General features: G+C 42.5%; 1 protein-coding gene across 22 annotated transcripts in view; it reads right to left on the reverse strand.

The window, feature by feature from the left end:
• Positions 1 to 24,974, reverse strand: part of LOC115934578 (ubiquitin carboxyl-terminal hydrolase 6-like) — a 104,943-nt gene that overhangs the window by 28,339 nt on the left and 51,630 nt on the right. For 11 of the 22 annotated variants that reach the window (XR_010133842.1, XR_008679500.2, XR_008679494.2 and 8 more), the window contains one exon: positions 11,848 to 11,923. Coding sequence is in view for 6 of the 22 variants with exons in the window: in XM_055385927.2 (XP_055241902.2) it covers positions 11,848 to 11,923 (76 nt within the window). In the remaining 16 variants the exon portion in view is untranslated. Of the gene's footprint in view, positions 1 to 6,019; positions 9,030 to 10,154; positions 11,924 to 12,205; positions 12,590 to 24,974 lie in introns of those variants that run through there. The other 11 variants (XR_010133836.1, XR_010133835.1, XR_010133837.1 and 8 more) reach the window with 9 other exon arrangements.

A 24,974-nucleotide genomic window follows, 5' to 3' on the forward strand; every position in this document is an offset into this window, starting at 1 on the left:
GAAGCAGCTGGAGCAGGGTGATGGTGCAAGAGCAGGAGAGGAGATGCAGACGGGTCAGCAAACACAGAAAACGCCAGGTCCCCCAGATCAGAAAAAAACAACTAAACAATTAAAAAGTAACTTTCACCCATCAGGTTGCAAAGTTTTAACGTTTGCTAACATCAGGGGCAGGGGGTGATCTACAGAAACATAAACTCATGCCCTGCTGGAGGGAGGGAGCTGGCAGCAGCATTCTGGAGGGCAACTGGCCAGGGTCAGTTAAATGTAGACCCCAGACCTAATCCACCCGCCAAGAAATTCTCCTCCTCAGTGAGCCCCCTAATGACAGCCAGAGAAACTGGAAGCAATGTAAATGTCCATGCAACAGAGGATGGCTGAATCCGCAGGGTGCACAGGCCAGAGTCAGAAGTCTATGCCACAGTTAACGAGACAGATCTGGAAGCTCTTAGGACAGATACTAAGTGAATAAAAGTAGTTTATAGCATGAGCCTTACAGTATGATCCCTTTTAGTAAAACAATACCAAAACCAAACAGATCACACACACACACACACACAGTACAGTGCTGTGTTGTCTGTGAACACACACGAGTGTGAAGCATAAGAAGCCTGCAAGGACATGCATGACGTCACCAGCTCTCACCAAGTGAGGCAAGAGGGAACCAGGACTGCATCAAAAAGGCCTTTAGCTGTATTTGTAACATTTAAATTTCATTACTCCTGTCAATGAATAGTAACAAAACCACAGCTGGGATCTGGCAGGTGGGTTTCTAAGAGCGATATAATAAAGAGATCCCATTGCTAGGAATTTTCTGTCTGCAGAAATGAGCAAGCCTAAAGTCACTACGGGATGCCCTCATTGTGTCCCTCCTTACCTCCTGTTTTCACACCCCCAGGGTCGGGACTCTCACCATCTCATGGAGCAGCTGGCTCTAATGCTACAGTACTGCTCTAATAATATTCTAATTCCACTCAGGAAACCAGCGGCCTTTAAAACTCTTAAACATCCCATTACAACTTGCTAAGGGTTATGGATTCCAACTTTGGAGATACAGGTGAGATGTAGGGACTCAATCCATGCCCTTGCCTGATTTCACCAGTGTCCAAGGGTCCAGTGGTATGGCAGGGACCAAGAAATGCAGCCAAGGTGCCACCCATGAAGGTGTAGGGTGGTTGTGCCTCATCATGCTTCTTGGGAGGTGACAGAGAACTTAGGAGAGACTTAGAATTGAATTCCACACATTCATCAGAGTGACTTCCAGCCCAAGATCCCCCAGCTGAGGGAAAGCAGAAGGCAAAGCAAACTGAGCATCCTTGGCTTTGCTGAGGTCTGAGGGCATCAGGACAGAGGAGGAGACAAAGGACCTGGTGGCACCACACTTGGAGTTGTCAACCTCAAAACTCCAGAGCACTGACATGGTAATTTCTGGGCATTGCTAGGACCTCAGCACTAATGTTTTAGTGCTAGAAAGTCCCTCTTTCCTGCTGGCTGTCAGCCAGGGGCCCTTCTCGGCTCCTCACATGCCCCTCCCTCTTCAAGCCACCAAGAACATGCAGAGTCCTTCTCAAGCTTTGAATTTCCCCAACTTCTGCCACAAGCCAGAGACATCACTTGGCTTTTACAGGGCTCTGTGATTAGGTGGAGTACATCCAGACCATCTCCCTGTGTCATATAAACGGGAGGACATTCTACCAGGGAGAGTCATGGGGGTTATCTTTAGAATTCTTCCTGACATATTCCCATCTCAGCTTTCTGTCCCTTAAGAATTCTTACTGGAAATTACATTACAGATGGAAGTTTCCCCATCAGAACACAAAACTAGGAGCCCAAAGTAGACTTTTAGGTGAAAGAAAAGGTGTACGAGTTCCCTGGGTCAGGGCTGCCCACTTGGCTTGGAAAATGGCTGAGTTGAGCAGAATGTGTGGAAGGGTCTCCTAGGAGCGCCATTTTGAGCTCAGTGAGGGCCTCACTTCATAGCAAGGGCAGACTCACATCCTTTCACTGGGTCTCAATCCTGGGCCACTCAAGACGTCACGCAGCTGGCCGGGCCTTGGCAGGTGGGTCTGGCTGTGGTGCTCACTTCCCAGTGCTGCTGACCTAGGGTTCCCACCGTGTGTCACTTTAGATCCTATCGGCACAGTCATGGCAGTGATGACCTCCTTACTCTGACCCTCCACACCTAGGCCTTGCTGGGAAATAAACCTTCATGCAGACACCAAAGCCCTTCAAGAGAGGGGAGCAAGTGCTTGAATGACATCTCCCTGACCACTGTGTATAAATTGTACCATTCACCCAACATTCCCACCCAACCCTCCTTCCCTGCTTTATTTCTCTCCACAGCAATACAACCTTCAAATAGGGTACATATGTTACCTTTTATTTCAGTTAACTGCCAGACCCCATGAGGATGTTTAAGTTCCATGAGAGCAGGGACTGCTGCCTGTTTCATTCACTGTGGAATCCCCAGCACCTACAATATTACCTGGAGCTGAACAGGTCCCTGAACACAAGTTCATTACTGAGTTAACATATGGAAGGGGGCTGAAAGAAACCAGAGATGACACAAATAAATGAAAAAACATTTCATGGTCATGGATTGGAAGCATCAGTATCATTAAAATGGCCATACTGCCCAACACAATTTACAGATTCAATGTTATTCCCACCAAACTACCAACCGCACTTCTTAAAGATTTAGAAGAAACTATTCTGAAATTCATATAGAACTAGCAAAGACCCTGAATAGCCAAAGCAGTCCTAAACAAGAAGAACAAAGCTGAAGGCATCACATTACTGGCATTCAAATTATGCTACAACTCTACAGTAATGAAAACAGCATGGTACTGATATAAAAGCAAACACACAGATCAATGGAAGAGAAGATAAAGCTGCATACCTACTATTATCTGATCTTCAACAAAAACAATGGAGAAAGAACTACCTGTTCAGTAAATGATGCTGAGATACCTGGCTAGCTATATAGAGTAGAATGAAACTAGAGGCCTACCTTTTACCACATACAAAAATTAACTGAAGATTTAAATGGAAGACCTCAAAATATAAAAATCCTAGAAGAAAACCCAGGAAATACCATTGACATTGACCTCGGCGAATAATTTTTGGCTAAGTCCCCAAAAGCAACTGCAACAAAACCAAAAATTGACAAGTGGGATCTAATTAAACTAAAGAGCTTCTGCACAGCAAAAGAAACTATCAATGGAGTAAACAACTTTCAGAATGGGAGAAAGTATTTGCAAACTATGTATCTAATATCCAGAATTGATAAAGAAAATCAACAAGCAAAAAACAACCCCATTAACAAATTGACAAAGGACATGTACAGACACTTCTCAAAAGAGGACATACAAGTGGCCAACAAACATACAAACAATTCTGATCATCACTAATCATCAGAGAAATGCTAATGAAAACTTCGTTGAGATACCATACCATCTCACACCAGTCAGAACAGCTACTATTAAAAAGTCAAAAAATAACAGCTGCTGGTGAGGCTGTGGAGAAAAGGGAACACTTATACACTATTGGGAGTGTAAATTATTTCAGCCACTGTGGAAAGCGGTTTTGAGATTTCTCAAAGAACCTCAGAGTTACCATTCAACCTAGCAATCTTATTACTGGGTATGTACTCAAAGGAAAAGTCTACCAAAAACACACGTGCACTTGTATATTCATCACATTATTCACAACAGCAAAAACATGGAATCAACCTAGATGCCCATCGATGGTGGAATGGATAAAGAAAATATGGTACATATACACCATGGAATACTATGCACCCATAAAAAGGAAACCATGTCCTCTGCAGTAGGATGGACACTGCTGGAGGCCATTATTCTAAGTGACCAAAGCAGGAACAGAAAACCCTACCACACTTTCTCGCTTATAAATGGGAGCTTAATATTGAGTATACAGAGACACAAAGATAGGAACAACAGACACTGGGGACTCCAAAAGGGGTGAGGAAGGGTGGAGGGCAGGGCCTGAAAAGCTAACCATTGGGTACTATGCTCACTAGCTGGGTAATGGAATCAACTGTATCCCAAACCTCAGCATCACACAATATATCACTGTAACAAACCTGCACATGTACCCCTTGAATCTAAAAGTTCTGTGTATGTGTGTGTGTGTGTGTGTTGTGTACGGGGAGGAGAGAGAAAGAGAGAGAGGGAAAGACATAACCTACCATGGTGTATTTTGGTGAGGTAGAAATAAAGTTATTTTAAGTAAAATGCACATGGCTACCGGTTTTCAAAAAGACTATGAACCATCTGACTTTCACCAGTTTTTTTTTTCTTTTTTTCTTTTGGCTTTCTAATTCTGAGAGAACAAGCCTATGACAATCAGATCTAGACACATACTATTTTGTGAAGAGTAAGTAAAGCAGACACATACTTATATTTGTAATTTTACAGATTTAACGATGAAAGAATATAACTCTTCAGGCAAAATGAGTCTTGGATTTCTTCAAACGTAAAATGTTTTGCAAACTAATCCAGGATGTTCATAAAAACAAACCAAAAAATCACTCCAGCATGAAATACTATTCTTGTGATCATGACTGGAAACTTTGTGTCTCTTCCCTGCAATCTCAGTACAACAAGGTTACACCATAGAAGGCCACCCCTTCTGAAAATGTAAATTGCTTTTTCATATCCCCTCTGGCAGCTGCCTCAGTCCATTTCTGTCAGATGGGGGACAGCACAGGCGGCATCAGGAGTGTCATACTTGAATGACAGCTCTTTTTAAATGTTTTCTTCAATTTCCCATTACCATTCCTATTTCCTTTATGCTAAACCTCCTGGAGGCAGCCACCTCCCTCTGGCTTCTTATTCTTTCCCGTGTCCTTGGCAGCATGGCTGACGGGCTGCGGGGGCTGTAACCGAGGAGCCTTCCTTCATGGCATGGTCCAGCCTTGAAACAGGGTGGAGGCAGAGTGGACAGGGTAGCAGGAAGAACAAACAGGGATCTGAGGTGAGTTTATACCTTGAGAGCCTCTACTGTTGGTCAGTAGCATGACAGGTTTTTTTTTTTTTTTTTTTTTTTTTTAATTTTTTTGGAGACAGGGTCTCCCTCTGTCACCCAGACCAGAGTGCAGTGGCGCTATCACAGCTCACGGCAGCCTCAAACTCCTGGGCTCAAGCAATCCTCCCACCTCAGCCTCCCAAAGTGCTGGGATTCTTTTTCTTCTTTAACATAAAGTGAAAAGAACATTATGGAAAAGATACAAGATACATATACTCTGGGTAGATTCTGGTTTTAAGACATCTGACTGCTGATATGGCAGAAACTCCCAGCCCTGCTAATTTACTCTCTGTGCTGGGTCCTGGCTGAGGAGGGGTTTTTCTTTTTTCTTTCCTTTACTTTACTTTTCTTTTCTTTTTTTTTTTTTTTTTCTCTGAGATGGAGTCTCGCTCAGCCACCCAGTCTAGAGTGCAGTGCACCTCCACCTCCCGGGTTCAAGCAATTCTCCTGCCTCAGCCTCCTGAATGGCTGGGATCACAGACATGCACCACCACATCCAGCTAACTTTTGTATTTTTAGTAGAGACGGGGTTTCACCATGCTAGCCAGGATGGTCTCGATCTCCTGACCTCACGATCCACCCACCTCGGCCTCCTAAAGTGCTGGGATTACAGGCGTGAGCCACTGAGCCCGGCCAAGCCTGGGTTTTTCTTGCCAGCTTCTTTCATTTTCCATCCTCACCTCCCAAAAAGCTTCAGCCTGGGAAGGGAGTGTTGTCGCACTGGAATTGTCGGAAGTTTTAGCAAAATGTTGTAAGGATGCAGTAGGAGTTGGCAATTTTAAAGAGCGTATCTATTTAATGTGAAAGATACAACAATAAAGCTTTTACAGGAAAACATAGGACAATCTCTTCACGATCTTGGAATAAACAATGTCTTACACAGAATACAAAAAGCACTAACCATTAGAGAAAAGATTGATGAATTAGACTTAATTAAATTAAGAACTTTGTTCATCAAAAGAAGATAATTTAGGGCACACTGGGAGAAGGTATTTGCCACATATCTGTTTGACAAGGGACTTATATGGAGACTACATAAAGAACTCTTTAAAGCAATAAGGAAAACAACGAGAATCTGATTTTGTAAATGGGCAAAAGTTCATATCCTGCTTGCAGAGCCAATAAATCCCACCCCCCAAACAAACAAAATGGGCAAAAAACCTGAACAGGTGCATCCCAAAAGGCACTATCCACATGGTCAATTTGCATACAAAAAGGTATTCAGCCGGTGGGGGGCGGTGGCTCATGCCTGTAATCCCAGCACCTTGGGAGTCCGAGGCGGGTGAATCGCGAGGTCAGGGAGTTTGAGACCAGCCTGGCCAACATGGTAAAACCCCTGTCTCTACTAAAAATACAATACATCAGCCAGGCATAGTGGCGAGTGCCTGTAATCCCAGCTACTCAGGAGGCTGAGGCAGGAGAATCGCTTGAGCCTGGGAGGCAGAGGTTGCAGCGAGCTGAGATCACACCTCTGCACTCCAGCCCAGGCGACAGAGTGAGACTCCGTCTCAAAAAAAAAAAGAAAAAGTGTTCAGCCTCCCCAGCCAAAAGAAAAACGCAAATCAAAACCACAGTGAGACACTACTACACATTACCCACATGACCGCCAGTAAAAAGACTAACACACTACTAAGTATTGATGAGAATGCAGAGAAACAGACCTCTCATAAATTGCTGAAAAGACATGAGTTATACAAATACTTAGTCATCTGTTTGGCACTATCCTAGAATGTATGCATACCCTAAGGCCCAGGAATTCCATTCCTAAGTATGTAACCAACAGGAACGAGCACATACATGTCTCAAGAGACATCCACAAGAACGTGACAGTTCTATTCACAATAGCCCCAAACTGTACATGACTCAACTGTCCATTAATGACAGAATGGATAAAGGTATACTCATACAATGGCTTTTAGGTGAAGAAAATGAACAAATTACGGTATACGTAACAACATGGATACATCTCACTAACTTAATAATGTGTAAAAAAAACTAGATGTAAATATTGCATAGTTTTAAAATTCCATTTGTAATACAATTCAGATGTAAGGAAAAGTAACATAATGTTTAGGGCTGCATAGTTTTGTAAAGATCTGTTAAAGAGAAGAATTGTGAGGACAACGGTGACCTTTGGGAGTAGTGAGGGTTACGATGGGAAAATCGTAGGACAGGTCTGGGGGAGCTGGCGCTGCTCCTCTTCTGGACGGGAGTGGTGACTGCATGACTTTTCATGTTCTAATCACTCAAGAAACTGTCATTTACATTTTGTTCGCTTTTATCTTTGTGTATGGTATTTCACAAAAAGGCTTAAACGTATCAGGTATCAATTCGTTATCTGACCTTTATAGAAAAAAAAAAAAAGCTTGCTCTTTGGTGCTCTCATAATGCTTAACCTTGCCTTTTACTTAAAGAATTCCAGGAACTGGCCTTAGGCGAGCCAAAATATCCAACCAAAGTTGTGAGTGTCCCACCTCAGGAAGGAAAACTGAACTGGTTCATACAGCCTTGCTGCCACTGGTCAGAGCACCAGGTGGCCCATGACTCAAGACAGCCATCGCCAGCAGATATGGTGACCTGCAGCCCCCCACCCCTCCACGTGCTCTACACAGCCCAGCCCACATTCCCTACCTTGGTATCCATTCCTGCCTTTTGCCTAATAAAAAAAATCCCTACCCATGTTCTCACTTACAGGTGGGAGCTAAATGATAAGAACACATGGACACATAGAGGGGAATAATAGACACTGGGGCCTACCTGAGGGTGGAGGGTGGGAGGAGGGAGAGAACCAGGAAAAATAACTAATCGGTACGAGGCTTAATACCGAGTTGATGAAATAATGTGTACAACAGACCTCCACGACACGAATGTACCTATATGACAAACCTGCACATGTATCCCAGAACTGAAAACTTTTTAAAAAGGGAAGAAAGAAGATGAATACAGAAACTCATTCTATTTTGTGTACAGTAATAAAAATAAAATAAAACATGGCTATAATTTGAGGTTCTAGGTGATGGAATATTCCTCCAGAGTATCCATTTGATTCCAGAAGACAGTCAAGATAGGAGAAGATCATCAAAATCCAAAGCCCATATTTCCATGGGTTTTAAGACTGTACAAATAAAAGGCTTTTTAAAGATGCTAAGGAAGAATATTTTAATAAACAGCTAGAAAGACATTTTAAGGAAGGAAACAAAACACTTAAAATCAAAGAAAAACAACACAAAAAGGCAACATTTCTCTTCAGTAAAATATAACTATAAACAAAGTTAAAAGATGACTAAGAAATAATAGCACTACATATGAAAAAAAGTTAAAAAGCACAATATATCAAGATTTCTTATAAACAGGAAAAAGATGGCCGGGCGTGGTGGCTCATGCCTGTAATCCCAGCAATTTGGGAGGCCGAGGCGGGCGGATCACGAGGTCAGGAGATCCAGACCATCCTGGCTAACATGGTGAAACCCCGTCTCTACTGAAAATACAAAAAATTAGCCGGGCGTGGTGGTGGGCGCCTGTAGTCCCAGCTGCTCGGGAGGCTGAGGCAGGAGAATGGCGTGAACCCAGGAGGCGGAGCTTGAACTGAGCCGAGATCGCGCCACTGCACTCCAGACTGGGGGACAGAGCGAGACTCCATCTCAAAAAATAAAAATAAAAAAAAAAAACCCAGGAAACAGACTAACACCTCAAAAGAAATACAAGCCAAGTATACGAGTTTCCATAGACACATACAAAAGATACATAAATGGCCTCTAAACATATGAAGAAGTGCTCAACCTTACTGATGAACAAAGCAAAACAAGTTATCATTGTTCATTTACTTAATCTTTAAAATTATTTACAGAGTGTGAAAATTCTGGGAAGACAGTACCTTGGCATGCTGTGAGTGGGAGGGCAAACTGAAGAGCAATGTGTCTATCAAGTTTTTCAACATGCCGGGACAGGTCAATCTACTTCCTTCTCTAGGACTCCATTTTCTTTTTCTAGGAATCAATGTGTGGAAGATCTCAGCAAAGGCTCACTCGACTCCATCCTCATCTCTTTGTAGGGTGACTTACTGAATCATAACAGACTAGGATGTATTTGCCTGAAGGGTGTATTTGCCAAAGTCTTAAAAGCTTGGCTCATCAAGTGGCCTAGTTTCTGTCGAAGAGGCCCCCTCTTAGAGGATCTGGAAGGTGCAAGGGAGTGTAAGGCTGCCCGTCTGCAGCTTCTCCTGGCAAGCATGGCTGGAAAGGCATTTGCTGTTCTGTGGCAGGGGAGCAGAAGTTCTGAGGTCTGTTTCACCATCATCTGGGCAGCGTGAGGCAGGCACAGAGCCTGTTTTGCAGGTATGGACTGCACCTGTGCCTGTGTGATCCCGAGGCTTATCCTATATCTTGGCAGCAGTGGTGGTCCTGAGCAAGCACCTACAGAAAGACTTCCTGATTCTGGCAGAAACAGAAGGTCTTTTAATGGGTCAGCATTGAGATGCTCTGGGAACCCTTCCTGGAAGCTCAGTGGAGCCTACTGCCTTCTCCAGCCCTTCTAGTACCAAATGCCCTGGATTAAATTCCTTTCTGCTTAATTACAGTGATCTCTGATATTTGCAAATGAATCCTGATATATACCCTTATACAGAAATAGCCCCTTTAACCGTCAAAAATTTCTACAAGGATCTTCCCTGTATTGTTTCTGTAATAAGTTAAACCCAAAACAACCTAAATGTCTATCAGTAGAATAGTGGCTAAATAAATCATCATATATTACGTAACCTTCTTTAAAAAATGAATAATTTCTCCAAATATTGAAATCTAAAGATGTCTTGGACGTATTTTTTCATTCATTCAACAAATATTTATTGAGCTTCTACTATGATGTGACCATGTGCCAGCCACTGTTACAGACAAGAGCTCTAACAGCAAGTGCAATAAACAAAAGTCTCTGCCCTCACAGAGCTTACATTCCAACGGTAAAGTGAAACGGATTTTGGAATAAATGCGCAGTGTAATCAAATTTACAGAACACATACACACTCTCTCTCCACACTCACTAATATGTGTAAAGAAAAACATCTAGAGGAATACACAGCAAACCACAAGCAGCGGTTATTTCTGAGGCTCATCTACCTGCATTGGAGAAACAGCAGCTGCTGGTGAGGTCCTCACTGGTATCCCACTGTGGGGGATTCTAATAGTCTTATGGACAGAAATATTCAGTCCAGCTTCACCGGCCAAGAAAAGAGATGGGAACATTTATATGTTGATCCAGTTCAAAATAGCAAATAATACTTCTTAATTTGTTGTTACTTTTTTGGTGACTTAAGAAGTATCCCATGATGTTTAGTGTAACATTTACTCTGTTATCCTTTTCTCCTCTGGACTAAAGCTGTATTGGAGAAATGAGAGGGCAGGAGGAGTTGGCTGAGTGGAGGTCAGTCTTAGATGTAGGGTAACTGAGTAAAATGCAAATGTTTAAATAATGAGGTGCCTCGGGGAGGAAGGAACAGGAAAGTTCTTGCACAAACTGTTACTGTTAATTCATTTCCCACCTTCACAGACTCACTCACTGGGCTTTCGGCTTCATATCTTTCTTTTTTTCTTTTTTTGAGATGGAGTCTCAGTCTTGTTGCCCAGGCTGGAGTGCAATGGCACAATCTCGGCTCATTGCAACCTCCACCTCTGGGGTTCCAGCAATTATCCTGTCTCAGCCTCCTGAGTAGCTGGGATTACAGGTGTGCACCACCACGCCCACTTAATTTTTTTTGTATTTTTAGTAGAGACAGGGTTTTACCATGTTGATCAGGCTGGTCTTGACCTCAGCTGATCCACCAGCCTCGACCTCCTGAAGTGCTGGGATTACAGGCATGAGCCACCACGCCCAGCCCTTCCATGTCTTTCAATATGCACAGTCTAATCATCTAATTTAGCTGCAAACTATTTTAGCAGAGACAACCAGGTACATCCTAGGATTAACTTTTACAACAGTCTTCCAATACAATGGCATATTTGTTGCAGTCCACGGAAGAAATATATGTTACTGTAGAGAGATGCACATTCTGTTTCTTCTATTTGCTATGTTTATGTGTACAGTATACGTATGAAGTATAGCTACATATCTTTCTCATATTTAAAGACAAGCATGACTAAAGTGGAATTGTGAGTCCGTTGGACAATTCCAGGAAAACCTGGGAATGTACCAATATCAGGAGTAACAGATTAGCACAGGTGCTCAGGTACAAGCCCAGGTAGAAAAACATCTAGCAGGTTCAAGACGGGGATGGCCAGGGGTGCCTACAAGAGGGCCAGGTGCACAGATGTGATGCCTCGTTTCCTAGGAGGTGAAGTCTCCAGCTGACCCTTGTAATTCTCATGAGACGACAAAAAGGCAAATAGTAGTGACCTGAATTTAATGGCTATGAGAGGCAGAAAAGAAAGGTGACAAGGCAGGAACTGGATGGAAGGAAGAGGTAGAGAGGAAGAGGCTGCATTTGTGTTATTCATGCGCCAGGCTCTCCATCAGCGCCTCCCTGGAGCCTCAGCCAGGCTCCTGCAGGCAGTGGCTGCACCTGGTAGGACCTGGAAAGCACCCTTGTGATTGTAACAGCCAACGTGGAGCCAGGGTGGAGTAGAGACAGTTGACATATCAAATATTGGGCCAAAGTTTGAATTTGGAGCTTTGCTTATAGAAAAAAAGTGATCAAATACCTGGGCATCCCAAGTCAAATGACTTGATAAGTGACTTAATGGTGGTTGTGGACTCTGAGGGTGTTGGAGACGTTCAGTTAACACACACACCAGGCGACTGGCCAGGAGCATTTACCTTGGAGGACTCTGGCTCTTCATCCACAGGTCTGCATGGCAAAGAGCAAATCAGATTGAAAAGGTGGAGGACATCCCTATGGGAAAAAAAGACACAGAAGAAAACAGAACTGACATGGAGAAGATAAAGCTCAAAGGAAAATTCAAAATTCAACATCCTGTTTTCTCTATCAGCTTTGGCTCTTTAGGAAATAATGTACATATTGCTCTCAATTTGAAAAAAGCTGTTTTCTTCCAAAATGGTCAGAAATAATATTGTTATCTGTAGAGTGACTTGATACTAGCTCTAAATAAAATGTACAGCTATACTATAAATTGTGAAAAATGCAAATGTTATTGATCATAAATATCTCACTCACTGTCACTGGTGGTTGCAAGGCTTGTCAGCAAGTGCTCCAACCCCCATGTAGCACACAGAGGTTGGAAAGATGAAATCTCAGAGCTCTCCTGCAGCTGGAATTTTGGGTGTGATTTAAGTTCCACCAATCAGAAAGACTTGGGCAAGACCTGGAGTGGGACCTGAGTCAGGGAGAGGCAGGGCACGGGGTATTCACTATGTGGACAGAGACTTAGCAGAGACAAGATCCTTCTGGTGCTGGTAATTGCGGTGGCAGCTTTCCAAGTCCTGTCCTGGTGGAGGGAGCAGGTTCCCTGGTGGTCCAGTTGTGTGTGGAGACTTTGGGAGCTGCTCCTGGAAGCTTAGCCTTCCCAACAATTCTGCAAGCCATTTAACACCTTTCTGCCTAAGCCAACAAGAGTGAGATCCATTAAACACGACAGAATCCTAACTGAAGACACTCTGCCTTCTAAGCATAAGAATGGTAACAGCACTCTAAAATCACACTGCAATTCTGCATGAGGTGAAGCTCCTGCTCTCACCAAATTCCCCAGTGTGTTCTTTGTGAGGTTTCTAAGTTTAAGCACAGACTCATAGAAAGTATTCTATGATAGATCATTGACCCAATCCTGAATCCTCTCATGCATGGCTTCCTCATCTAGGGGACTTTGGCATGTCATGTGATCTCCCTGTGAATGAGCCAAGACAAGGACTCCCAGCCTTCTCATTGCTAAATCACTGCTCTCTTCATTATATCATATTGCCACAGCTGTTTTGCAAGATGACTAATTTACAAGAATAGTTCAAACAGAATGTTTCTGGAAGTGTATTTTAATAAGGTCAGTAGAAGTTTAAAATATTATTTACTGATCGTTTTGAAGTTAATCTAGCTACTCAAGCTTGTGTGATTAAATTTAGGTGTACTTAATTCTCTAAGCTTTCTTCTGTTGCTTTGTAAACATGAATAGAATACATTTAACAGAAACAGAACTTAAAACACTTAAACCACACTGCCTTAAAATTGTTGACTTCACAGCCCCTTCTGAGTGACAAAAAAAATCAGTAAACTGAAAACTCCACTGAAAAAAATTACCAGCAACTTTGGAAATTGTAGGAGGCTGGGCTTTTAAGTAATGTTTTAAAAGGTTTACTGAGAGGAACTGGTTTTCCTATTTTCCCCTTTATGTTACATAATACAATTCATATGCTTAAATGACAAGGTAAGATATAGAGAAGTCAGACCGTGTGTTCATACTTTACAGAATAAAATCAGGCGGTGAATGCAGAAAGATAATGAAATCGGGTTAGGTCTGAGCAGAAAAATATCTCCTCTGTCTGTGCCAGCCACTCTCAAGAAGGTAATCAACAAACAAAATGGGCCACCTCCTTACCAGTCCATTTAAATGACTCAGTACCCAAGACCTCCAAGGACGATTATTTTAAATAATTCATATTCATTTCCTTCTTTGATAATTTAATAAGAACAAAATAGAGAAGCCTACACTCTGCTGAGGTATTCCCTTCAGTTATCTAAGTTTCTCTGGAATTCAAAATATCAGATGATAAATAGACTAATTTAGACTCTTCATAAGAAAAAAGCAAGGACACAAGAAATCAGTTTCCAGTACCCCTGCCTTCTTGCTTCAAACAGAGTCTCCTTGGCTATAACAGTAAGAGTCAGTATGAGAAAACCCTGTCTTATTTAAGCACATTAGAGAAATGCCCATTACATACCCACCATCCTATACAATAGCGATGTGTGTGTGTGTGTGTGTGTGTAGGGGGATTCACAAAACAAAGCCTGAATTGAATAACCAAAGAAAACAGTTATTAATAATGCTATTGGGTTCATTAGTATGTACTTTAATCATAAATAAGCTTGAAATTCCTTGCAGAAGCCTATCATAGAATTGTTTAGAATCAATAACAGCCCTAGCAATAAATGAAGTTATTACATTTCCTCTGTTCCAATGAAGAAAACTCTGTATTCTATAAAGAATATTAATAAACAAATCTTTTTAAAGAATTTCAAAATAATTTAAAAAATATTTTGCAAAATCTTTAAGCATATAGCCAGATATATCTTAGCAAATTCATTAAATAAAGGAAAAACTGCAAGATACCACTACTGGCTAAACATTTGTTCAAGGCTACCTACTGCCTGTAAGGCTGAGGTTAGGTTCTAAACTCAACCTGTAAAGTAACAATCACACATGTGGTCAAATAAGCCTTGAAAATCCCTCCAGTCACTCAGAAGTATGTGCTTTTGTAAACACGACTGTTTATAAACACACCATCTCTCAGTAAATCTCACACATTCACTTTCCCTCCAGCATTTCAGAGTTGGCTCCTTCTTTTTTTTTTTAGACGGAATCTTGCTCTATCGCCCAGGCTGGAGTGCAGTGGCACAACCTCGGAACCACGGCTCACTGCAAGCTCCGCCTCCCAGGTTCACACCATTCTCCTGCCTCAGCCTCCCGAGTAGCTGGGACTACAGGTGCCCACCACCACGCCCAGCTAATTTTTTGTATTTTTAGTAGAGACAGGGTTCCACCATGTTAGCCAGGATGGTCTCAATTTCCTGACCTTGTGATCCGCCCGCCTCAGCCTCCCCAAATGCTGGGATTACAGGCGTGAGCCACCGCACCTGGCCTGGCTCCTTCTTTAGTTACATCCCAGATGAAACAGCTCCTTTGTGTTTAGGGGCCACATTTAAAACAAAAATGAAGCATGTGTTCTACTTGCTCCCACCATGTAAAATTATAATAATAATAGGTAATTTTACTGAAACAAATAAATACGTGTCTGATATGACTCCACTGTATATGCCAGGCATGGTACCATGTGTGTAAAGTTATCTAATTTTTCCACAAAACTCCCACATATTAGCCTTTATTTTAGATGAAAATTTGACAAGAGTCATGTGATTCATAAATGGTGAATCTGGGATGCAAATCCAGCTCTATTTGGCCATGCTTTCTCAAATTTTCTGTAGTGCACAAGTGTACTGTGAGAAGTATACAAGGTTCTAAAAATAATACTGACAGTGTTTCTTCTTAAAATTTATTTTAGCCGGGCGCAGTGGCTCACGCCTGTAATCCTAGCACTTCGGGAGGCCGAGGCCGGCGGATCACAAGGTCAAGACCGTCCTGGCTAACATGATGAAACCCCGTCTCTACTAAAAATACAAAAAACTTAGCCAGGTGTGGTGGTGGGCGCCTGTGATCCCAGGTACTCGGGAGGCTGAGGCAGGAGAACGGCGTGAACCTGGGAGGCGGAGCTTGCAGTGAGCCAAGGTCGTGCCACTGCACTCCAGCCTAGGCGACAGAGCGAGAGTACATCTCAAAAAAAAATTATTTTAAGCGTATTTAAGAAAAAATACTCCCGATATTCCAGTGTTATTTTTATATAGTAATCTGCTCTTATGAGCTGACAACCCATGCCTGAGAACAACAGTTGGAGGCCAGACCACCCAGTGCTGTCACACACTGCAGGTGATGTGCACCCCACAGGCAGGCAGTGTCTCCAGGGAGCACAGCAAGGTGCACGGCCCTCCTCACTGAACGCCAGTCTGCCTTCTGTGTCTTCTCATTTAAGCACATACACATATATGTCTGTATATGTCTGTAATTGTTTTCCTTTAAAACTTTTATTTAACATCTCTAATTTGTTTCTTTCCTTGTTATGTTAGAGAATACAGTCTTCAAATGTCTGTGACTGTCTGTAGCATTTATTGTAAATATAGGCTGGTGCTGCAAAAGTAATGGCAAAAATTAATTTTGCACCAACCTATCCTTCCTCAAGACATCACTTTATGTTGTCATTTATTCTGATCCAGGCACAGGTGAACTCCTGGTATATGATGATTTTTAAAGTATTCAATGGTTAACTCTGGGAGGCGTTGCATGACACTGCTGCTACCTTCGCAACAGGCAGATTATTTGTGAAGGGGTAGGTCATGTCAACCACACGCTCACGCCTGCCGGGCTCTTTCCTGAACACCTGGATGAAGCCCAGCCCAGGCCTTTTGGTTGATCTCCCAAGACTCCCCTCTGCCCGTCTAGTGTTTGGACTATTCACCCAGGCACCTGACGTTTTTTTATTTTTATTTTTTTATGTCCTGCCTCTGTGCCTTTGCTCATTCCATGCCCTTGCCTGGAATGCAATTTTCTCTAAATACTTACTGTTTTAGACAAACAAATGTAAGAGAAATCTGTCACTCTATCATGAGACATAAATTATGAAGTACTCTATCTCTCAGGTGTCAAAAAATTATCTTCTGAATTTCACTTTCAAATTTCTATATAAGCATATGTAACAATAAAATCAAACAGGATAAGCCAGCAGTTTGACCACCAGCATCTTAATCTACAAATCCCAACAAAAATAATCAAAGACACAGTAAAAATCTTGTAGTCGGGTATCATCTACAAGCTTAGACTTTGAAGAATTTCTACTGAGAGGGTGAGAGAAAACGGAAAGAAAATACAGGACTTTCCCCCAATTCCCTTCCAGAGAAAATGGAGATATGGGAAACCTCCACTAACGCCCCCCACCCTAGAGGGCCAGTGCTGGAGAGGAGCACGAGAAAATCAAGGGCGTTCTGGCAAAGTATCAGGAACAAGAAGATCTGACATCAGAGGAGGCCATGGGCCCCAGGCACAAAGGACAGTAGTGACAAGGGGGAGGGCAGGAAGAGCCACAGTGTACATCTAAAAGGCAGGAGGGGCACACACACAGACTCAGAGAGCGGGCTCTGCGTTCCAGGCTCACCAAGCAGAGAAGAAACTGGGCACAGGTGCATTTCCCACTAGGCACTCGCCCTTCTCTACCTCAGCTTCTGTACCTCCCAATATGTAATATAAATGCGCCTTCCATCGCGTTTAAGTCACGAGAAGATCAGAGGCACTGTCAGGCAAAGGCAGTGGATCTCAGCAGAATCCAGACACGGACCTGGGGCAAACATCAGGCCCTGCCACACCTGGATCTGCTTCAGCAAGAGAAGGTGACAGGCAAAATCATGCCCTGCTGGAGGCAAGTATTTTATAATACAAAGTGAAGGGGAAACTGCACTCAAGAGAACCGACATTTGTAAATTCATGACTGGAAACAGAGTTTGACACTGACACCATCTTCCTTAAAATTCAATAAAATAAGAAAGCAGGTCGCAGTGGCTCATGCTGTAATCCCAGCACTCTGGGAGGCTGAGGCATGCGGATCACCTAAGGTCAGGAGTTCAAGACCAGCCTGGCCAACATGGTGAAACCCCGTCTCTACAGAAAATTAGCCAGGCGTGGTGGTGTACTCCTGTAGTCCCAGCTATTTGGAAGGCTGAGGCAGGAGAATTGCTTGAACCCGGGGGTGGAGACTGCGCTGAGCCAAGGTCACGCCGCTGCACTCCAGCCTGGGGGACACAGTGAGAGTCTGTCTCGAAAAAAGGAAATAAATAGATATATAAATAAATAAAATAAGGAAACATAAATGGAGAAAGACAACTTAAAATAAAAAGATAAATTAAAAATAATATAAGCAATCTAACAACCCATGAGACATATTTTAAAGCAGAGCTCAAAAGAAAAAGAAATAGGGGCGTATCTAGGGCAGGTCTCTGAATGTAGATGAAATAAACCGTGTCAAGGTAAGATTTCAATTCAGTGGGCAAAGAACGGTTCTGGTAATAAATAGCGCTGGCATGATCGGCTATCTACCTGGGAGAGAAAGACCCACACTTCACATTAGATTAAATAAAGAGAGGCGGATCAAACACCTGCATGTGTGTACATAAAATAGATGAACACATTTAATAGCATATTTGCATAAGATTTGGGAGGGTAAATCTTTAAAAAACCGGAAACAAGATGACACTGGCAGTTTATATAACTACATAAAATTGTCTATGACAAAGATGTTAAGGCCAAAAGACCCATAACATACTGAGGACAAAAACACATGCTTGGCTAGGCATGGCGGCTCACAATTGTAATCCTAGTGATTTGGGAGACAACGCGAGATGATCACTTGAGCTCAGGAGCTGAAGACCAGACTGGGCAATAAAGTGATGCCTTCAAGTCTTGCCCTTGGGGTAGGTTCTGAAGTGGCTGAACCATCAGTGACTAACTCCCAAATAGTCAACTCTTCAGAGGGGGCAGCTTGCCAGAGAAGTGCAAAAATCAGACAAGAAACCGGCAATCACCGGTACTTGTCTGACTTCCTGCCAAATGCAATGACAGACAAAAATGTTCTGAAGCCTAATTTCAGTACCATGACATGTTCTCATTGGTTCATTCTAAAATTTTGAAATGTTTTGTAGTAAGGGATTAAACTGCTAGATTGAGAAGGTAGGTTTGTAAATCACTGTAATATCAAAAAAGAAACATTCTGTGTTAAAAAAAAAAAAAGGTGACATTAAGATTGAAGATTCAGGATGCAGCATAGGGAGTCCTAAACTGCCAGGACGCATGCAGAGATTTCCTAGAATATCAGGTTCATGCTACATGGTCTGGCCCATGTCTCAGAATATACCTAAGAAACACGGCATCTCATACAAGAACCTGGCCTGTGTCTCAGAATATACCTAAGAAACGCAGCATCTCATAGAAGAACCTATTCAGGGCCACCACGGAAACTCAGGACTTGTCTTTTACCATTTATCATTAAAATAACGTCCATGTGAAGCAACCCAAGTCCGGACTCGGATTTTCTTCCAATGACAGACAACAGGGAATCAAGACACAGGCAAACAAACAAAAGCAGATGCAGAGGCCACCCAGAATGGCCTCACTACTGTTTCAGTAGGGAACACTGTGAAATCTAGTTTTCCTATTCTCCCTCTACCTCCACTTAAAATTCACATCCTTTGGTGACCAGACGGTACAGGTGTGATTATAACGATCTTGCTGGGTACATGTGTACTCCCAGCTACTCAGGAGGCTGAGGCAGGAGGATCACTTGGGTTCAGTAGTTCGAGTCCAGCCTGGGCAACATAGTGAGGCCCCCCCCATCTCTAAAAATAAATAGCTAAATAAAATAATGATCTTGATTTTGATTGGTTTTCAAATATTTTTAAATTTTATTTTATAAGTTCCAGGACACATGTGCAGAATGTGCAGGTCACACAGGTAAACGTGTGTTATGGTGGTTTGCTGCACCTATCAACCCATCACCTAGGTATAAGCCTGGCTTGCATTAGCTATTTCTCCTGAGGCTCTCCCTGCACTCCCCACCCTGTGCTAAGAGGCCCCAGTGTGTGTTGTTCCCCTCCCTGTGTCCATGTATTCTCACTGTTCAGCTCCCACATATAAGTAAGAACATGTGGTATTTGGTTTTCTGTTCTTGTGTTAGTTTGCTGAGGATAACGGCTTCCAGCTTCATCCATGTCCCGCAAAGGACACGATCTTTTTCGTTTGCATGGCTGCATAGTATTCCATGGCATATATGTACCAGATTTCCTTTATCCAGTCTATCGTTGACGGGCAACTGGGTTGATTCCATGTCTTTGCTATTGTGAATAGTGCTGCAATGAACGTACATGTGCATGTATCTTTATAATAGAATGGTTTATATTCCTTTCGGTATATACCCAGTAATGGGATTGCTGGGTCAAACGGTATTCCCTGTTCTAAATCTTTGAGGAATTGCCACACCGTGTTCCACAATGGTTGAACTAATTTACATTCCCTCCAATAGTGTAAAAGTGTTCCTGTTTCTCCACAACCTCGCCAGCAACTGTTTCTTGACTTTTTAATAATCATGGTTGTAGGCAGGGCCCGGTGGCTCATGCCTGTAATCCCAGCACTTTGGGAACCTGAGAGGTGAGCACATCACCTGAGGTCGGGAGTTCGAGACCAGCCTGACCAACATGGAGAAACCCCGTCTCTACTAAAAAATACAAAATTAGCTGGGCATGGTTGTGCATGCCTGTAATCCCAGCTACTCGGGAGGCTGAGGCAGGAGAATTGCTTGAACCTGGGAGGCAGAGGTTGCAGTGAGCTGAGATTGCACCATTGCACTCCAGCCTGGGCAACAAGAGCAAAACTCCATCTCAAAAAAAAAAAAAAAAAATCGCCATTCTGACTGGCGTGAGATGGTATGTCATTGTGATTTTGATTTGCATTTCTCTGATGATCAGTGATGTTGAGCTTTTTATATTTGTTGGCCACATGGATGTCTTCTTTTGAGAAGTGTCTGTTCTTGAATTTTGTCCACTTTTTAATGTTTTTTCTTGTAAATTTGCTTAAGTTCCTTGTAGATTGTGGATATTAGACCTTTGTCAGATGGATAGATTGCAAAAGTTTTCTCCCATTCTGTAGGTTGTCTGTTCGCTCTGATGGTAGTTTCTTTTGCTGTGCAGAAGCTCTTTAATTAGATCCCATTTGTCAATTTTTGCTTTTGTTGCAATTTCTTTTGGTGATTTCATCATACAATCTTTGCCCATGTCTATGTCCTGAATGGTATTGCCTAGATTTTCTTCTAGGGTTTTTATAGTTTTGAGTTTTACATTTAAGCCTTCACTCCCTCTTAATTTTTGTATAAGGTGTAAGGAAGGGGCCCAGTTTCAATTTTCTGCATTTGGCTAGCCAGCTCTCCCAGTACCACTTACTATACAGGGAATCCTTTCCCCGTTGCTTCTTTCTGTCAGGTTTGTTGAAGATCAGATAGTTGTACATGTGCAGACTTCTCAGTTCTCTACTCTGATCCATTGGTCTATGTGCCTGTTTTTTTTATGAGTATCATGCTTTGGTTACCATAGCCTTGTAGTATAGTTTGTCCTCTACCATCCTGTGCTTCATATGCCTGGTAGCTTGTTTTTAGCTTTGTTTTTGCAATGTATCCATACTGATACACATCATGCTAGGTGGTTACTTTAGTTGCTGCATAGTATTCCACTGTCTGCAAAAGAAACTATCAACAGAGTAAACAGATAACCTACAGAATGAGAGAAAATACTTGCAAACTATGCATCCAATACAGGTGTAATATCCAGAAATCCATAAGGAACTTAAAAAAATTCATTAGCAAAAACAAAACAATGCCATTAAAAAGTGGCCAAAGGACGTGAAAAGACACTTTTCAAAAGAGGACTTACACCTAGCCAACAGGCATATGAAAAAATGCTGAACATCACTAAACATTAGAGAAATGGAAATAAATCAAAACCACTGTGAGATACCATTTCACACAAGTCAGAAAGGCTATTACCAAAAAGTCAAAAAATAACAGATGCTTGTGAGTTTGCAGAGAAAAGGGAACACTTACACACTGCTGGTGGGAATGCAGATGAGTTTAGCCACTATGGAAAGCAGGCTGGTGATTTCTGAAAGAACTTAAAACTACCATTTGACCCAGGAATTACATTATTGGGTATACACAAAAGGAATATAAAGCATTCTACCATAAAGACACATGCATTCATATGTTCATCACGGCACCATTCACAGTGGGAAAGACATGGAATCAACCTAAAGGTCCATCAAAGGTAGACTGAAAAAAGAAAATGTGGTATATACACCATGGACTATTACGTACACAGCCATGAAAAAGAATGAGATCATGTCCTTTGCAGAAACTTGGATGGAGCTATAAGGCCATTATAGTTAGCAAACAAACACAGAAACAGAAAACCAAATACCACATAGTCTCACTTGTAAGTGGGAGCTAAACATCAAGTACACATGGACACAATGAAGGGAACAACAGTCACCGGGGCCTACTTGAGGGTGGAGAGTGGGAGGAGGGTGAGAATCAAAAAGCTACCTAGCGGGTACCATGCTTATTACCTGGGTGATGAAATTATCTGTACACCAAACCCCCATGACATGCAATTTATCCATGTAACAAACTTGCACATGTACCCCTGAACCCAAAATAAAAGTTAAATAAATAAATAAAAGAAAAAACAAAACGCTGTAATAAATATCATTGTCCCTTTTCTATAGTCCATTAATTAACATTAGTAAATAGCTGTATATTTACCAGGTAATCTAAGCTTGATGCCTAATAGATTTCTTTCTAGATTGGGGCAGAGGGTGTCTTCGTATAAGAAAATACTTTAAAGTTACATTTCCCGTGCAAAACCTGACTGTAAGCTCTAAAGGGACAGGGACCTTGTCTGGTTTATTCACCACTGCATCCCCAGTGTCTACATAGTGTCAGACATACAGGAGGCACTTAATGAATATCTGATGAATGAATGCATGAATGAACACTGGAAGGCAGCACTGCAGGGTCATTCACTGGAAAGTTGTGATAAAGAATAAGAAAGGGAGGGGAGACCTGGAGACAGAGCAAGATGGCCAAATAGAATTCTCCAGCGATTCTATTCCTCCCTGAAGTAACACCAGATGGAACAACTATCCACACAAAAAAGCATCTTCATGAGAACCAAAAATCGGGTGAGCGTTCACAGTGCCTGGTTTTCATATCGTATCAAGGAAGGAGGAACTGGAGAAAGGGGGAAAGACAGTCTCAAATCTCCTACACCACCTCTCCCTCATCTCCCGGCAGCAGCCACACGTGGTGCAGAGACAGAATCTGTGCACCCAGGGCAGGGAGAGCTCAGTGATTGTGGGACTTTACCTTGAAACTCAGCGCTGCCCTGTCACAGTGGAGAGCAACATAAGGCAGAATTCAGCCAGCACCCATGGAGGCAGCATTTAGATCAGCCCTAGCCAGAGGGGAATCTTCCATCCCAGTAATCAAAACCCGAGTTCCGTTAACCCCACCATCACCACTGCAGGCTAAAGTGCTTTGGTGTCCTAGACAAATGTGAAAGCCAGTCTAGGCTAGCCCTTGCCATTGCTGGGCAAGGGCTGGTGCTGCACTGGGCTGAGAGCCAGTGAACTTGGGATGCAGGTGACCCAGTGAGACACCTGCTGGTGTAGCCAAGGGAGTGTTAGCATCACACTTCCTCCAGCCGAAGGCAGCCCAGCTCACAGCTCCAGGAGGAGAGAGAAGAGTAAAAAGCATTTTGCCTTGCAACTTGGATACCAGCTCAGCCACAGTAAAACAGAGCACCAAGTAGAGTCCTGAAGCGGCCATTCAGGGCCTAGCTCTCAGATGACATTTCAAGACACACCCTGGACCAGTAGGGAGCCCACTTCCCTGAAGAGAGGAAGGACCCAGTCCTGGCAGGGTTCATTACTTGCTGATGAAAGAGCCCTTGCTTGGGTCTTGAATAAACATCAGTGGTAGCCATGAGCACTAGCCACGGGCCTCTAGCAAGATTCAGTATTACGGTGGCATCACGTCTGACCCAGCGCAGTCCCAGTGGTGGTAGCCAGAGGGGTGCTTGCATCATCCCTCCCCCAACTCCAGGCAGCTCAGGATGAAGAGAGAAGAGAGAGGTTAACACAAACACGAGAGAGCAATCAACACAGACACATTCTTTACAGAGCCTGTAGACCTTAATAAGAACTAAGGATTTGAAGAAGTATGTAGGTTTAAAAACTCAACAGAGAACAAAATGCACCACATTTTAAAAACCACCTTACCCAAACTAATCCAAACATAACATGAAATAGAAAAACTCCTGCCTACTAAACATATTGAATAAATTCTTGAAAAAAACCCCAGCAAACAAAAATGTTTCACAAGTAAAACTCCAAGCTCATAATTATAGAATACTCCATACATTCAAGGCAGAAAAACACCAAAATTTCCCAAGCTGCTGGGAAATAAAGATAGTATTTTTAAAGTTTTGTGTGGAGCCAGTATTAGATTGAGAACACAATTGGACCAGGACGCATTATGGAACAAAAAAGAAGAAAATTAGGTCACCTCTTTCATAAACAGTATGTATCTCCTCTTTCATAAACAAAGCTACAAATATTCTAACCAAAATATTACATGAATGAAACCACCTATGAAAACACAGATTAGGCCGGGCGCGGTGGCTCACGCCTGTAATCCCAGCACTTTGGGAGGCCGAGGTGGGCGGATCACAAGGTCAGGAGATCGAGACCATCCTGGCTAACATGGTGAAACCCCGTCTCTATTAAAAAATACAAAAAATCAGCTGGGCATGGTGGCGGGCGCCTGTAGTCCCAGCTACTCGGGAGGCTGAGGCAGGAGAATGGCGTGAACCCGGGAGGCAGACCTTGCAGTGAGCTTAGATCGCACCACTGCACTCCTGCCTGGGTGACAGAGCGAGACTCCGTCTCAAAAAAAAAAAAAAAAAACCAAAAAAAAAAAACCACATAAACCAAAACAAAAAACAAACAAACCACAGATCAATACCAAGTGGCCCAAAATGCAAGGGTCCTTAACATTCAAAATAAATCATGTAAGTCATCCCATTAGCAGAAAAATACAGGCAAAAATAATAAGATCATTTAGGTTAAGTTTTTAAAAAAACATTTAATAACACTTAAAACTGAACCATAAAAACGAGTCTGAGTAAAATATAAAAGATGGCAACTTCTTTAATTTGATGGTTTGTCTAATATGAGCCTGTAACAAACAAGATAATTCATAGAGAATCATGGGAAGCTTTTTCCCCCCAGTGCAGGACCAGACGAGGATGCCTGCTATCACTCTTTAATCAGCATTGTACTGGAGAAAACAATACAGCAAGAACAAAGAAATAAAAGGCATTAGGATTTTTTTAACCAAAAAAAATTGTCATTATGTGTGTGTGACACTATTACATGCTTAGACAATCCATAACCCCAAAACTGTTACAAAAACATCCTGGATACATGATTGTTATCAACAAGATTACTGTATACTAGTATGAAATCAACAGAAAGTAAATAATGATCAAACTAGAGAATAAGTATCTATGACAAAAATGA

The sequence above is a fragment of the Gorilla gorilla genome, chromosome 4 (genome assembly GCF_029281585.2).
Source record: "Gorilla gorilla gorilla isolate KB3781 chromosome 4, NHGRI_mGorGor1-v2.1_pri, whole genome shotgun sequence".
Classification (NCBI taxonomy): Eukaryota; Metazoa; Chordata; class Mammalia; order Primates; family Hominidae; genus Gorilla; species Gorilla gorilla.